Source organism: Phoenix dactylifera, chromosome 9 (genome assembly GCF_009389715.1).
Source record: "Phoenix dactylifera cultivar Barhee BC4 chromosome 9, palm_55x_up_171113_PBpolish2nd_filt_p, whole genome shotgun sequence".
Classification (NCBI taxonomy): Eukaryota; Viridiplantae; Streptophyta; class Magnoliopsida; order Arecales; family Arecaceae; genus Phoenix; species Phoenix dactylifera.
In genome coordinates this window covers 2,831,944-2,848,768 of record NC_052400.1, presented here as the reverse complement: position 1 = coordinate 2,848,768, position 16,825 = coordinate 2,831,944, and the positions used below count along the sequence as shown (strand labels likewise).

The 16,825-nt window shown below is 37.4% G+C and overlaps 1 protein-coding gene and 1 long non-coding RNA gene across 4 annotated transcripts; one reads left to right on the top strand and one right to left on the bottom strand.

The window, feature by feature from the left end:
* Positions 1-3,163: 3,163 nt before the first annotated feature.
* On the bottom strand, positions 3,164-12,836 carry LOC103714111 (KH domain-containing protein HEN4). 3 transcript variants are annotated; one of them, XM_039129836.1, is made up of 7 exons: positions 12,075-12,836; positions 9,133-9,567; positions 8,770-9,021; positions 6,168-6,539; positions 4,590-4,660; positions 4,377-4,515; positions 3,164-3,831 (listed from the first exon to the last, which is right to left on the bottom strand). In XM_039129836.1, the coding sequence occupies exons 1-7, from the start codon at positions 12,759-12,761 to the stop codon at positions 3,682-3,684; spliced, it is 2,106 nt and encodes a 701-aa protein (XP_038985764.1). In that variant the 5' UTR covers positions 12,762-12,836; the 3' UTR covers positions 3,164-3,681. The 3 variants fall into 3 exon arrangements, with proteins under 3 accessions (XP_038985764.1, XP_008799477.3, XP_038985765.1); XM_008801255.3 differs by having other exon boundaries at positions 6,168-6,536; positions 12,075-12,834; XM_039129837.1 differs by lacking the exon at positions 6,168-6,539.
* On the top strand, positions 3,838-6,199 carry LOC113463183. Its single transcript, XR_003386950.2, has 2 exons — positions 3,838-4,157; positions 6,111-6,199. It is a non-coding gene; the product is annotated as an uncharacterized LOC113463183 (long non-coding RNA).
* Positions 12,837-16,825: the final 3,989 nt, after the last annotated feature.

Sequence of the window (16,825 nt, the reverse complement as noted above, 5' to 3'; positions counted from 1 at the left end):
GATGCGGACCGCGGGGCAATCGCTGGGCTTACTTTAACGATGACGATTAGCGGCCACGCCGATCACGGGAGATGTCGTACCGTACCCGTCCGCCTCCAGTTCCTGACAGGTAATGACTGAAATGCCCTTGATTGGCCTCTCGGGCCCAGGTTTCTAATATTGTGTATTTTTTCCTTATTACTTGATAGTTCGAAGTTCGAACTAAAAGAAACTAGAACATAGCGTTAATCTTGCTCTTCAATAGGGTTCTCTATTTTGTTTGGAAAAAAAATTCAACTAGATTGACATAAGTGAATGTTTTGCCAATGAGAATGGAGGCACATACCATAGGGTTTGGGTTGTTTCTTCGATGATGGCTTTTTTTTTTTTTTTTTTTTCGCGGCAGCAGCCATTGGATCGCGTCTTACACAACTTTCGAATCGCTCTAATCCCTTTCTTCTATCCACAACATAGATTGCGAAACTGACATCGAAAGTTGTACAAAATACGGTCCAATGATTAATGTCATGAAACAATATTAACCATTCTTTCGTGCAAAAAATACAAACCAAACTCCACTATTATGTATAAATGCTATTACGACTTTTAGATGTAGTTTGGACCATTTTGTTTCATATTTTTTATTTTTAAAAGTTAAAACACAAAATTTGATTAAAAAAACATTTTTTTTATTTTTTAAAAAATAAATTTTATAATTTATGAAAAAAGTGAGTGAAAGTTTTTTTGCTTCTATTTTTTTAAGATAGCCTCTTTGAGTTGTGAAATCGTATTTGAGTCTTAGCTTTCACAATTTGTTTCTCTCTTCCACCCTACCTACATTCATCTCACCCTCCGGGCTCTCACCTCCTTCTGCCATTTTCTCTCCCTCCGCTACCTCCTTGCCTCCACCATCTCCTCCATGCCCTCGCCCATGCTCGAGCCTAGCATAGGCCCATGAGATAATCCCAAGTAACTCTAGTGGAAGACCTTCTTCCCCCCTCATTGTTGTCAAAATAAAAATAAAAACAACAGTGATTACCAAGCATATTTTTGTTGTCAAAAATTTAGAAAAAAAATAAATTTTCTGTTTAAATTTTTTTTTAGAAAAAGACAATGACGTCCTATGTAGCTTGATCCTTTCTGATAGTCAAAGACTTGAAAAATGATAATGTGACAGTTATTGTTTACAAATGTTGTTTAAATTTATCCAGATATATTTTTAGAATTAGTTACCCAAGAATGTTATAATACCTCTTTTCATGTCATGGCCATATTTATTCAGAACCATGGCACTAACTAAATCTAGTACCAAGTACATGTCAGATGGAGAATACCGATGTTTTGAGCCATTGAAACGAAGAATACCAACAATGTCTAAGAGGACCTTACTCAAAGAAAATAGTAGGAGATTGTACCATTAGATCCCTAGTTGCTAAGGCCCGTTTGGTAGGTCGATTGGCAATAAAATTTTTAAAAGTAGAGTTTTTTGAAATAAAGTTTTTATAAAAAACTATTTATTATTTGATAACTATATTTCTAAAATATATGGAACATTAATATGTATTTGGCAAACAAACTAAGAAAGTATTTTTGATATGACAAAATGATTATAAAAAAATATTACATAGTATTATACAACAAGACATAATAAAATATAATATACATTAGTACATAAATATATACTATAGTATAATATTATTGTAATATAATATAATATTATTCTAATATAGTTAATAAAATATTGTATGCTATAGTGTAGTAATATAGATATTATATAACATAACATATCAATATATCATGAGATAATGTAATATAATATTATATTTTATAGTAATATAATATTTTGATAAAAATATTATAATTACTTTTTTAGTACTATTACTATTTTTAGTATTATTTTTTATTATTAGTATCACTACTATTATTAGTTTATTACTATTTTTAGTATTATTACTATTATTAGTAATACAATTACTATTATTAGTTTTATCACTATTATTAGTAGTATTGCTATTATTAGTAATATTACTATTTTAGTATGATTGCTATTTTTAGTATTATCACTATTGTTAGTATTATTACTATTATTAGTATTATTACTATTATGAATATAATTACTATTTTTAGTATTATTATTTCTAGTATTTTACTATTTTTGTACTATTACTATTATTAGTCGTAGTAGTATTGTTATTTTTAGTATTATCACTATTGTTAGTATTGTTACTATTATTAGTATTATTGCTATTTTTAGTATTATCACTATTATTAGTGTTATTACTATTTTAGTTTTAGTAATATTATTAACATAATTACAATTTTTAGTATGATTATTATTTTTAGTATTTTAGTATTTTTGTACTATTACTATTATTAGTAGTAGTAGTATTACTAGTATTAGTACTACTGCTATTATTAGTATTATTATTATTTTTAGTATTATTACTATTTTTAGAAGTATTAATATTATTATTATTATTATTACTATTAGTATTATTATTATTAATAGTACAATATTACTACAATGTAATATAATATTATTATAATTATAACATAATATATAATAGAATAGAATATAATAATAATCTGATATAATACAGCAATATAATGTAATATCATATATATTTAATAATAATGTAATATAATCTAATATATTATCTTTTATATTATTATTTGTATATTATAATATTATTATTATAATAATATCGTATCTTTTCATAATATAACTATCATTATTATAATAATTCTAGTATATTAGATCTGAGAGGCCTAGCTGCTTAGTATTTGATCAATTCCATCATGGCTGTTTGATGTCAAACTTCATGCTGCCTAAAAGAATTCCAATTCCATCTTACAATTCTGGACCTCTGAAACACCACCACTGTGGATTGGGAAGGACTACTCTATCATCAGAGATCGGTTGCATGAGTATCCATCATCATATGTTGGTTGCATCCATATACCGACACCGACGGCCTTCCCAACCAAAGCCCTCTTTTGTATGATGCTTGTAAAGTGCTCCATAAATTTCTTGATGTCATTGTTACCAACCAGGGAGACCAATCAGCTTGACTCTCCAAAACAAGTCTTCACAAAACTGAACATGGGATCTGCAAGAGGGATTTTCCAATATTTTCAAGAACTTTTGTTTTTGAGTGAAGCTCATATTTGTTTCACTAGAATGTAGATAACAAAATAGATTTGCAAGCAGAGGAAATAGACCAACAACAACTGATTCGTCTCAACCCGTGTCGGTGAGTTTTCAAATCTTATTTAAGGTTGTGCTTGACGCAATTAACAGTGCCAAGCACAAGTACTCAGAAAAAAATGGAAAATTAAATCTATTAACATTCAATATGTTATAATGCTGATCGACTAAGCGTACGCTAACATTTATGTACATCTTTCTAAGCTACCTAAGATAATATATGGTGCCCAAAGAACGCAAAGCTCATTTGCATATGCTTTTACGCTCCGCCAAAGTAAAGGGTGCGGCTAATGAAAAGCCTGAGCGATGCAGCAGCAACATCCCACCTCCCTTTCCTGCTAGATGAAAAGAGGCAAAGAACAGCTTCACAGCAAGCACCTAGCGGCAGAAGCAACTCCAAGCTGATTGAGAAGGTCACAGACAGCAGAGACATCATTGCAGTTCTCGTCCCAAAGGATGGAAGCATGGAGAAGGGTCTGACCCATATCACCTGATCAAGCATCCTTGATATAACGTCCCCACATGATAAAAGCATGCATAAGACTTTGGCCCATTTTCACCTGCTGAGGGGTTCCAGATATAACGACCCTTCCTGCAGTCGCCCCAGGCAATGCATCATGAATCTTGAACTGAGCACCCGATATCTGAGCATGCAACAGGACAACATTGGTCAGAGACACCACTGGAAGGGGTTCAGAGCCTTCATAAACCAGAAGGTTCCAAACAAATATTCTGGATGATGTTCTGATATCTATAACAAATGGATGAAACTAAATCATGCTATGGAAGTTGCGAAACATGATAAATTCTGTAGTGATGAGGGATGGTGGGACATCATGAGATGATAAATGAAATGATAACTACGATATGTGCTACTGAAGCAAAACTGCACTCTCAGTTAGAAAACAACGCAGAGCATTTATTTGCTCTGGAGTATCATTAGACGGGTAGATCTACAGCAAATTTTACGGTAAGTTGCAATTTCATTTCATCTTCTTTCTAAACCATTTCTATGATTATTTCTGTATTGAAATCAGAGTTCTAAACAACATAGTTTAACTTGCTTTGATACCATGAGCATACAATAGAAAAAGGGAACATAACCAAAGGGCAGCCTGATGAAAGAATTGAAAATGATTGTTTCAAAAAATTCAATAGATCGGTCTTATTATGAAAAAGAAGCTCATACCTGTCTAATCTCAGAAAGGTTGCTGTTGTTCTCTCCGTAAACATATGTCAGATCCTTTTGAGGAATAATATGTTCAACCATTCTGCTTGTTTCGAGAGGTTCAACTGTATTGCCTGTTGCTACAGGTGTCTGACCTCCACTGCACACCAATATTTTGAATATAAGAAGGTGAACGTGCATCTTGAGATTTCCGGATCAAGAAATTAACCATACCTTCCCATCCCTCCACTTCTGAAACCGGTTCCCGCATCAGGAATGCCTCTTGGGGTTCTAGTGCTTATTATCTGCAGAGCATAAAACACCTTACTTGCATTTTTCCATGAATACTTCAGAGTCCAAAACCATCAAACCCGCAACCTATTGTGGACAAGTATGGTGGAGATCGAGAAACCACTATACATTTCACAAAATTAATTTATGTACATCTACATACACACACAATAGAAAGACAGAGTAAGGGGGAACAGGATGATCTTGAGTGCATTAGGCTCCAACTTCACAATGGAAATCAATGATGCACCTCTCAATGAAAATCAACAACGTTGACCATGATGTATGATGTACAAAATGCCTATGAGACTAAAAAACATTTATTTTAGATGTCTCTTGTCTATGCGTCAAGTGAACATAAAATAAATCGCAGCAATACAGCTAGTGACCTGAAGTATATTATAGATTATATAGTTTGGAAACCTAAATTACTGATCTTGATCTAAATACTTTAAAACATATACAGATCAAATTTCAGCTGATTTGGATGCTTCTAGGCTATAGATTAAATGAAAATACAATTGAAATTGTTCATTTTTTTAATCGACTCAATGCATGGGTGAAAGATCTCAAAACTGCATGATTTTTTGTTTCAAGGAATTAGATAATGAATGCACATCATGTCGTCAGGGATAAGCATATTCAGCAAGCAAGTTTTATAGTTTCTTTTTGGACAGCAATGTTTGAACATTAAAATAGCTACTGAGGTCAGATAGAGAGCACAGCCACAGGAAGAGAACTTATGTCATCATAAAAAACACTATTATAAACAAAGATTGCCGAATCGGTACCGGGTGCCGTACCGGTCGACGCCCGGTCCAGCTCAATACTGGTTTGGAATTGGCCCGTACCGAGAGAAAACTAGCCGGAGCCAGAGAAGAAGAAGAGAAAAAGAGAGCGAGCAGGGGAGGGAGGGAGAAAGACCGTCACAGACCCCTGCAGAGGGCTGCGAGGGTGCGGCAGAGGCCGAGGACGCGGTATAAAATTTGAAAAACAAATTCTGTGGTCGCGTCCTCGGCCTCCGCCACGCCCCTGCAGACTCCGCCGGCCACCCGTGGCCCTTCATAGGCGTCTGTGACGCTCCTCCCTCCCTCCCCCGCTCTCTCTTTCTCTTTGTCTTCTCCGGCTCTGGTAGCAAATCAGTTTCAAAGCCGAAACCATACCGATAGGCCACCGGTACAGTTCAAAATGGGCGAAACTGTCCAGTTCAGGACGATTTAGCATTCCTTGATTAAGCACAACTTCAAGTCAAAACTTCACTGCTGACAAAAGTCAGGTCTCAACATGGCCTAACATCCAAACATTTGGCAAAATCATATCATTATTTAGGGCACCCATGTAGTTCAATTATGGGATTTATTGAATGATGTGCAATCATCTCTTTAATACTTTATGGCCATAACTATACAGAATCATATTCTTACCAATCCAACATGAACGACAAATCTTTGTCTTGTTTAGCAGGCTTCAAATACTATGAACCAGCTTACTCCTTAAACCACGAAAATCAAGTAGGCTTACCTCAGGAGCCCATGACCTTGGTGAAGGATGATCAACAGCAGGACGAGGTCCTGTAGTGTCAGGGCCATAAGACATGGGAATGCGATCAACCGCAAGACGATCAACACCATGCAAGAGAGGAGGCGGCCGATCTGGGATATTGGAGAGACCAACAGAAGGATCAGCACCATGAAATAGTCCAGCTGTAGAGTAACGTCCCGGAGGGGTTGGCTCATGTATTGGTCTCGGGAAAGGAGGGATTTCAGATGTTGTAGGCGAATACAGAGTCATGCCAGCACTAGAAAAAGTTTTCATTGGAAAGATTGTCTCTCGAATCCTGCTTGTGATATGAAGCAATGCATCCAGAACGGATTGAAAACTACCAGTCACCTGCTAACAAGGGAAAAAATTGCTTCCTGTAATATTTTATATAGGTGTTTGCAATGTTTACTTACTATTTTGTAACCACAAGACCTAGGGCTCATTGTGTACATTCAATTTCCAGAGGACCATCTAGAATGCATGCTAACAGTTCATCATTGAAGCCGAAACACACTATGAAAGGGCAACATACTGGACATTGCAACTTTATCATAATATGTTGCAACGAGTCTCTTTCCCCTTTTACCTAAATAACGTCAAACAATATTCTTAAGATACTTGTGACAACCAAGAAACAAGAGTTGATTACAAGGATCAACCATGAAAATATACTAACTAGGCAAATGAGTATTGCCACAGGTCAGACAATATACAGTCGTGGGTATGCACCTAAACAAATACTATTTTACCATTACCACATTCTAGATTGCTTCATCAAATGTTGGAAGACATGCTAGTTCGCAACAAATTTACAATTTGTTTCTCGCTCGGCATGATGGTTTTCGGACATTTAAGGGATTGAATTTAAATAAACCAAATAGAAAGAAACAATTGCAGGACATCCAACAGCTCCAGATAATTAAACTATTGAGCACTAAAGTACAATACAAAAAAGCACAGCTTGAAATAATTTTGGAGCTCAATGTTCAGATAATTACAAACTAATCTCACCTTAGGTTCCGACTGCTTATTCATTCACCTATTCAAGGATCACGCTCAAGTCGCACAAATATGGCATCAAGCAAATAATATTACCCTTAGAAAGCAAATATTCTTCATAAATACTTTTCATTAAAACCAATTAGGCAGAGAATCATCTTGCAATTGACCAAAGAAGAATAAAAGTTGCATCATTTCCAATACCAGCATCTCCGTGCCAATTGTGCAAATCCTGCCCTTAAAATTGATTCTTACACTCCTATGCCATTGAGCAGCATAGAAGCTAAATAAAGCAACCACAAACTTCCAATCTAAAGAAACCATCTTATCTAAAAATGTAGGTCTGAAAACAAGGTTCTTATTGGTGTTTTCCTTTTTCCTAATGGATTTGCACTCTAGACATAGAGACAAGTGAGAAGCATGAAAATTACTGTTACCAAACTCATCTGCAGATATGAACCTCCAAAAACAATAAGTGTGGTATGTGATAATAAAGGTGCACTTCAAAGGCATGTATTGGTTCTTTTTTTTTGTCATAAATAATTGGGCAATACTAATGAACGAATGAGAAAAATAATGATATGGAAGAATTACAATTTAATGCCAAACAATCATAGAAAGAACAGGTCACAATTTTGTTATTCTTTCCAATGATTAAATGTAATCACACAAAACCTATGCTTACACAATATGTCACTGAGAAAGAGGCTGTACAGTATCCTGTTCAAGCACTTTCAGAGGGATGAAAGAACTTAATTCTATATTGCATGGTTGAGTTGTTGTATCCTCACAAAATAGAATAGGGCCATCAAGGATTTAATATGGAACAGGTTACAATTTTGTTATTCTTTCCAATGATTGAATGTAACCATACAAAATCTAGGCTTACACAATATGTCACTGAGAAAGAAGCTATAAAGTATCCTGTGCAAAAACTTTCAGAAGGATGAAAGAACTTAATTCCATATTGAATAGTTGAGTTGTTGTATCCTTACAGAATAATATAGGACCATTATAGACCTCTTCAATAATGATAAACCTTAATCACAGCATACCTAATTTATCACTATCTCAGGCATCAAAGTGAATTAACCAATCTAGTCATAACCTTGCTTAAAATAATGTGAGCTAAATAACTAATTCAAACTATCACTGCTCAAAAAAAAGCAAAAAACAAGTGACTAATGCAGATGGTCAATCACCCAATATGACCACTTGAAGAAATAGGAAGTTCAAGGAAAAGCTGAAAACATCCATTTGAAAAATTGTACCAGGTGAATAATCATGTAACTCAAAAAAAAAAAACCAACATAGGAGCAATGAAGAAATTGATAGCATCAAATTGCACAAAAGTCTGCATTATCTCCGCTCAATAATTAATTCAAATAATTATCGCTGCACAAAGCAAAATATGAGTGAGTAATGCAGACAGCCAATCAACCAACATTGACAGCTTGAAGAAATAAAAAGTCTAATTGAAGGCTGAAAACATTCATTTGAAAATGTATATCAGGTGACTAACCATATAAACCCCAAAAAGTAGTGCGTAGGAAATTAATAGCATCAAATAACTGCTTCATACCTGGACGAGCTCATCATTTGGTTGAGCACATTTTGGAACTTGTTCCTTTACAAAAATCCGGATACTGGCCCCAGTAGCCCTTCGCATTTCAGCAATAATGGTGCCACCTTTACCCAACAGACAACCAATCTGCTGTGCAGGAACTAGAAGCCTTGCAGAAACAGCAGAGCTTTTATCAAATCCTGCCTCTGCAAGTCTAGAATGGACACGAAGGACAGCATCTTGTGCTGGAGAATGTCTTAATTCTGAAGTCTGCACTACTCAACCATAACCAACATCAGAAAAGGCTCAAATTTTTCAATAAAATGAATAATTGAACTTCAATTTCTAAGCCAATCATGAAGGTTTTGATTTTGCACACACCTCACGTGCAGATATCACAATAGCCTTTTCATCTGAATCTGGAACAGGGTCAACAATCTTGATTGTTGCACCAGTTTCACTTTGCAAGGCCCGAATAATTACACCACCTTTCCCAATGATGCTACCAACTTTGTCATTGGAGCATAATATTCTGAACATAACATCCTCTTCTGGAACCTTTCTGTGGCCAGGTGCAATATTGTCCATTCCTGGATTCGATGAATATCCCCTGGAATGATACTCTGGGACATGCTGACTAGGCAATAAGCTTCTTTGAGCATAAGGATCCATCACTGTAGGGGGACCAGCTCCATGACTGTTTGGCCCATATGGTTTTGGAATGCTAAAGTTAGTTGGCTCTGTTCTGGGGTTATCCTGTAGACACCTCGAAACAGATAGCAGTGCTTTCTTTACAGCAGAGAAACTCCCAGTTATCTACCAGAAAAGTTTTGTACAAAGTCAGTATCACTTCAAAAGAACGAAATCAAATTAGCAAATGACATTATTCAGTTGTTGATGGCATTAGCATTACAAACCTTGAAATAGGCAATGATAAGATAGTATAGTATCCATAACTGAAAGGTTTTGTAATTCAGGCAAAAGAAATAATTCCCATCACAAGGGCCTAATTCACCAATTCAAACATTTTTTTGTTGAAAGATAGTATAGTATCGATAACTGAAAGGCCTTTTTCATCTAGATGCTCAAAATGGTTCCGTAAGTCCATCATGAATAACAAAGCTTAACTCTTCATTGTACTTCAAAACAGTCTCTTATCTCAGTTAAAAAAAAGCACCAGCCACTTGTGTTGCAATATAAAATGTATAAAATGGCTTTAGTTTATATTCTTTCTCCCCATAGAATCGCCAGTATACCTATAAAGCATAAGGCTCTCATTATTTTGTGTTAGAAGGATAAATAAACTCAGATAGCGACCATGACACAACAGAAAAGGAAGGGAAAAGCTACGCCTTTTGCATTGTTGATCAACGGAAGAAAGCACTGATTGATGTTGAAAAAACATCAATTGGAAAGCACTTTTTTGGGGGAGAAAAATCAGCACTGATTGATGTTGAATCAACCCAATATAACAAATGTCAGCCAACTAAACAAAATCCCTCTTCTGCCTCTCGATCCCCCTCAACCAAAGGTATCTCTTTCTTTGATCATCACAGAAGATCATGCAAAAATATTTGTGTAACAAATATATACCAAAAAAGAATTTTTGGAAAAAAAATGAGCAAAAATTCCCAAATCAAATGCAAGGGATTTTCTATTGTGAATCAAACCGCTGTAGAGAATGAAGGAAAGGAAAGTTGGGGTTTAGGGGTGCATTTGTCGAAGGTAAAGACAGTACCAAGGCCAGGAAAAGATTTCATAACTGATTGAACTGGTTTTGATTTCTCTTGCAAATAATTTCTCTTAAAAAAACCATCTTCTTCAGATTTTTGGGGGCACACATAGTACTTCTGATACACCCAAGACACTCCATGATTCCCTCTCTCTCCCTCCCTCCCCTATTGATCTAGTGTGGAGAGTGCAGAAACAAAGTGACATGTGCATTGATTTTAGGATGGATTTGTTTGAGAAGCAGGTATAAAAAGAGAAAGGCAGAGGAACAGGAAACAGGAGAGGAACACACAAGAGCAGAGATGAACGTTGGTCAAATAGGAGAAATTAATCCAAAAGGTTGTTTTCTTTAATATATTTGGAAAATGGAGAACGAGTCAATCGCCCTTCCTTTCAAAAAATGACACAGATGACAGCACGATCCACCAGTTAGAGAGCATATGCATGTATCATGGTAAAATATTCCTTCCTATTATGAATGATCGAAATAGGTCATGCCATGAAACATTTAATTTAACTTCGTATAATCCAAATAGGTGCAATGACATTGTTTATTCAAACCCATACACCTGAACCATATTAAAATTCACATGGAAAGAAGAATGTCATAACCAGTTCTCAAACAAGGGCTAGTGCGCAAAACCAGCTTTTTCCATATAGAGCTGAGCTGATTGGATGAAATTCAGATAGAAACACAGTAATTTCAATGTTACATATTATTTTTGAATTTCATCTGCACTGCATCTTGCTTGCACAATTATGGCTGTAATATCATTGTCAAGACCCTCTACTAGTTATACAACTTTGTTCTAGTTTATGGGGTTCCTTCATTTCCATATTTGACACCTTTCTAGACAGCCATGTCCCACATTCGATTCTCATACCATTACAATGAATTGTTACCATCCTGCTAGCTATCAGGGAAAAAATATCACAAATAAAGCTCCATCATCAATTAATTATCAGAAACTTCATGCAGATCAAAGAGCTTTTCTATATTTGAGGACGACTTTGAAGTTTGCATATAGTGGAAGAAAAAAAAAAATTTAAGTTATTTCTTTTGCACTATTGGATGTGAAATTGATAGCTCTTCTTAACCTAATGGTGGTTAAGGGTTATCATACGATATTTGTGGTACCATGACTCAGATGAATTTCTTGCTAGATTCACTGAAAGGATTGGAGTGCCTAAGAACTTCCGTTTGGTTCTTTTATTTGAGAAGATTCTTGTTCATTATATGAATGAAAAGAGAATTACAGAATAGAAAATTTCAAGTCAGCTATCTCTAGTGCACTTTAAAGGAAAAAAAAAACCACTACATCAATCACTACTGAGAAATGAGACATATGAAACTATATCGGAAGCAAACAGGAACTTTAACTGAATAGCCATGAAAATATAGCACTATGAAAACCACATCTTTATTACTTTTCCATGCTGCGATGCCCAATAAAATTCCACTGCGATCCAGAGATTGTGTACAGTCATAATTCTCAGGTTGACGGAAGCATATCTATGTCATGCATGCATAGTCGGAGCACCCAAAAACCAGAAACGAATCAAAAAATGGATAAAGATCCTTGATAGCTTACATGGATCAGCTCGTCACCAGCAACAGCACACAGTGGCACCTGATCCTTCCCAAAAATTCTAATCTGAGCTCCGCTCTCTTGTCTGATTTTCTCAACGATCTTCCCTCCTTTTCCAAGAACACACCCCACTTGGCTGCTGGGCGCCAGGAGCTTGCACACCACCTGCCCCTGTATCTCCTTCTCCTCCCCTCCTCCTCCTCCTTCTCCTCCTCCTCCATTTCCTTCCCCAACCCTCTCACCCTCCACCCTCAGCATCCTCTCGAAAACCCTAACAAGGGCCCTCTGGGCCGGGGAGGGATCGTCCTCAGCCGCCTCGCCTCCGTTCCCTCCGCCGTCCTCACGCCGCTTCTTCGGCGGTGCCTCGGCGACGATGATGATGACGCGGTCCTCGGAGCCCAGGACGGGGTCCTCGATCCGGATCTTAGCACCGGTCTCCTCGCGGAACTGGCGGACGATGGAACCGCCCTTGCCGATGACCCCTCCGGTCCGATCGGCGGGACAGAGGATGCGGAAGAGGGTTTCGTTGGTGGGGGACTTCAGCAGCGGCGAGAAGACCCGGAAGTGGGCCGCGGGCGAGTGCGGGGGGCGGCGCTTGGCGGCCGCGGCGGCGGAGGAAGGGTAGGGGGAGGGGCCGCTGGGGTCGCTGGCGGACTCGAAGGGCCGCTTCACGGCGGAAGACGCCTCCATTGCGCGCGCGCGAGCGCTCTCTCTCTCTCTCTCTCTCTCTCTCGCCGGCGTCTAAAACCCTTCTCGCTTCCGAAATGGGGGTAATCAGCTCACGTGGAGAAACTTCTGTGTAATATTAGCTCTGTTGAGGGGTTATCTGTAAGAAACCTGGCATCTACGCCAGTTTTACATATAACTAGAAATTGTGGTTTAGTTGGTATTTTTGACTTCTTTTTACACTAGTCTCCCACGTGTGATGTGTGGGGGACTGATTCATATTTCATAGTTGATACATGTGGGAAAGTAGAATGAACTCCTCACATGATATTGGTAATTCTTCAGTAACGTTTGGAATTCCCTTTATATTCCCATTGGAGCATCAAATGTGCATTTGTGCGCAAAATCGGATATTTGCATATGCTAAAGGGTACATACAACATATGAGCGCACCTTATAAGGTACCCCTCCTCTCCTCCCTGTTGATCAATAGAGCTGCATCAGAGCCTTTTCCATCTTCGGTTGGATTGCGACAAGAGTGCTTTTTATCGCCCTATCTCTTTATTCTTTGTGCATATGTACTTTTTTTCATGCTCAAGTAGGCAATTTCAATCATATCAATCGGGTCCTTCTTGTTCTGTCTCTTATCTCCTTTTTTTTTTTTTTTTTCTTTTTTTTCTTTTTTTTTTTTTTTTTGCAGTTGACTGTATTTTGGCCGCAGGCACCCTAGTAAAAAATATATTGGTTTTCGACATGCGAGGCAGGTGTTGCAGGCCGGCTCGATTGTCTTGGAGGACGATTCGGCCACGGTTATCGGATGAATGCATGAGGAGCTGAGGGGTGAGAGCACAAACCATCCCTTGGTTCGGGATATAGAGATGATGAGGAGGGATGGGGTGGCTATCCAGGCCAAATATGTATTTAGAGAAACCAATGGAGCGGCCGACTGGGTGGCTGCCTTTGCGGCTCATCATTCAGGGTACACCCTCGAGGCAGGGGAGGGGGAGCTATTATTGGCACTCCGAGAGTTAGTATTTTTTGACTTTATTGGATATATTTGTACATGTATTGTATGAAAATCCATTTTCAGTATAAAAAAAATAAAAATAAAATATGTGGGTTCTTTGCAAGACTGTAGCAAATTATCGTATGATCTTCAGCTATTGAATCGGTAACATGTGTAAGTTTGAGGTGAAATTTAGCCTCATGATACTGAATATGGTGCTTGGTCACTTCATGTCCCACCTCAAGCCCCAGGCCAAAAGGAGTCTACTATTTGGAAGGTAGTGGAGATTAGCGTCCTTGGAGATATAGACTCCATTCCAGCCCATATCCACTTTAGAGCAATTTGGATGGTATCGGAGAGGAAAGAGAGGACTTTATTAGAGATCATTTCACACCTCTGCATCAGGTGGCGTGTGGAATCGTTGCGTTGGGCTGCCAAGATCCAAGCATTCCAACACAATCTTGATAATAAATTCTTATCTTTAGGAGCCATGGGAACACGAGGTTACCAATCTATACCTCCTCCAGCGGTGAGTTCATTCTCCAACAAGGAACCCCCAAATTAGGGTGTTTTCAAGGTAAATTTCGAGGGCAACGCTCTGAATCCTGGGAACTTATGGTGGGGCAGCTTTATCATCAGATACCATGTTGGAAGGATTTTGGCCATTCGGAGAGGAAGTTTTTCTATCCTATAACTCGTTTGGTTCACGAAAAAAAATAAATTCTCATCAAAATATTTTTTTTAGGATCTTGATTCATGAAAATATGATGTCTGAAAAAATAATTTTGACACATTTAGTTGATCATGAGAAAGTGGCCATTCCAAACTGATTTATGTTTGATTGAACATTTACTTTTTTTTGGAAACATCGGGTAAAATATCTATTATATCTTAATAAAGAAAAAAAATTATCTATGGATTTTGATGACTTAAGAATAGTTTTGGAAAAAAAAAATATCTCAATTTTCAATCGGTAGAAAAGTAGCTTTTCTATATTCTTTGTAATTTTTTTCTCATAAAATATGAAATCTTATTTTTATAAAAATGTTATTTTTGTAAAATCCAACCAATTTTTTTTTATATTTTTTATTGATTTTTTTTTTTTTTGCGAACCAGTGAGTTAGTCATGCCTCTATGGCAGAACTTTATAGAGCCATGAAGTAGAGAGATTGGCTGGATTAATAAAATGCCCCCAGTGATCTTAAAAATAAGTCCACCTCCTATCAATGCTAGGACATTTGGCAGCCATTTCAAGGCTTCACATATATTTATGGATAGGGGTGCAAATGGGCCGGCTAATTGGGCCGTTTGCGGACTTCTCTGGAGTTTTCTGACTGTGCCCGACGGATTTACACTCGATACAATTATGCTGTAAATCCATCAGATTTACAAAAAAAAAAAAAAAAAAGGTACAAGAAACATTTTCTATATTTTTATATATATATTTTAAAATGACCCTTTTGTCACCGGAGACTGTGTTCCTAAAAATTCTTGCGGGTTCTAAAAATTAATGATTAGTCGTACCAAAAGAAAGGGGATAATTAGTTGAAGTACAGAACTTATGTATAATATTAGTAATGTTTAGGGCTCATTCGCAAGAAACCTGGCCCTTTTTTTCCTCTCTACATGCAAGGACTAGTAAAGTAATTATGTATTAATAATCTTCATATGTAACAACCTAAAGAGCTAAATGTTTGTGATTAAGTTAGTCATGTCAATTCTCATCTTTATAATGGTGGACTGGTTCAAAGCTAATATAGGGAAACTAGACGACTTTCATGGCAGTGTGGATGACAAAAAGAGCTTATTGTGAAGTAGGTTTCGTCATCATGGATCATAGTTGTTCATTTTTTTTTTGTTTTTTTTGGTAAGCCGAATGCAGGTTTTTGACACTGCTATCTCGAGATAAACTGCATGATGCATGAAAAGGACTAGTATTTGCTATGAAGATTTTGTGGGCATCCCATATCATATCAGATGAGAACTCTAAAATTATGGTAAAGTGGTTATCAATTTTGACCTCCGGTGATGGTAATTCTCACCCTGGTACTTTTGGTGGAAGGTGGCCACCCTAAACTTTTTTTAAGATGACATATGTTTACAAGAAAGTCATCTCCCTAATGCATCCTTTCTCTCTCTCTCTATCTATCTCTTATCTCTTTTTCTCCCTCCGTGCATCATAGCTAGACTATGCTGGCAAGTAGGTCCAATGATCTCCAAATATATCGGGTCGAATTGGACACACATATATAGATCACATAGCTACCGGGCCAAGGGCCGTCTCAGGCCCATTATTGTGATGTCGATTCAAGCATGAATTTGAGATGCTAAGCAAAATTTTCTGCTTTATGTTGAACCAAGGTCCATCCTAAATCTAGTCCGGTCCGGTCTAGGTTTGGGTTAAATCTATCATGCTTTCAAGGGTTATTATCTCTCTTTAAGAGTTGTCTTCTTTTCAAAATAAACATCTACTTCATGATGATCGGTTGGTTGCAAGAGTCCATTCCTTCTTCTCTGTGTTTTATTTAATTATTGGATTCAGAGAGGATTGTGAAAATGAAAGTTGATTGCTAAAGTTCAGCTATATGTACACACATGTTCACACACACACACACACAGAGAGAGAGAGAGAGAGAGAGAGAGAGAGAGAGAGAGAGAGAGAGAGAGAGAGAGAGAGAGAGATCAACATCATGATGATATAAATGATAGACTGCTGCCGTTAGTTCAAGTGGAAGCTTGAACCTTATCTCGAGTGCACGGCAGGGAAGCGCCCTTTCTTGAATTTTCCCGGGCATGCGATAGTATTTGTCCCAAACGACCCATCTAAGGCTTTGAAAAGTCTTTCTTACCAATATTTTCGTAGCTGACGTCACCCTAGGTGATGAAGCCTGAGACGTCACAACCCTTGCGTCATCACCATTAGTACGTGGAGTTGACCATTAAACGGGCACGTGCATACGTGATGGTGCGGTGATGACGACTGATGGCTGCAATGAATCCACCTTCTCCACTCATTAAATACTTTGGTGGGAGTACGTCACAACCCTTGCGTCATCACGGTTAGTACGTGGAAGCTGACCAT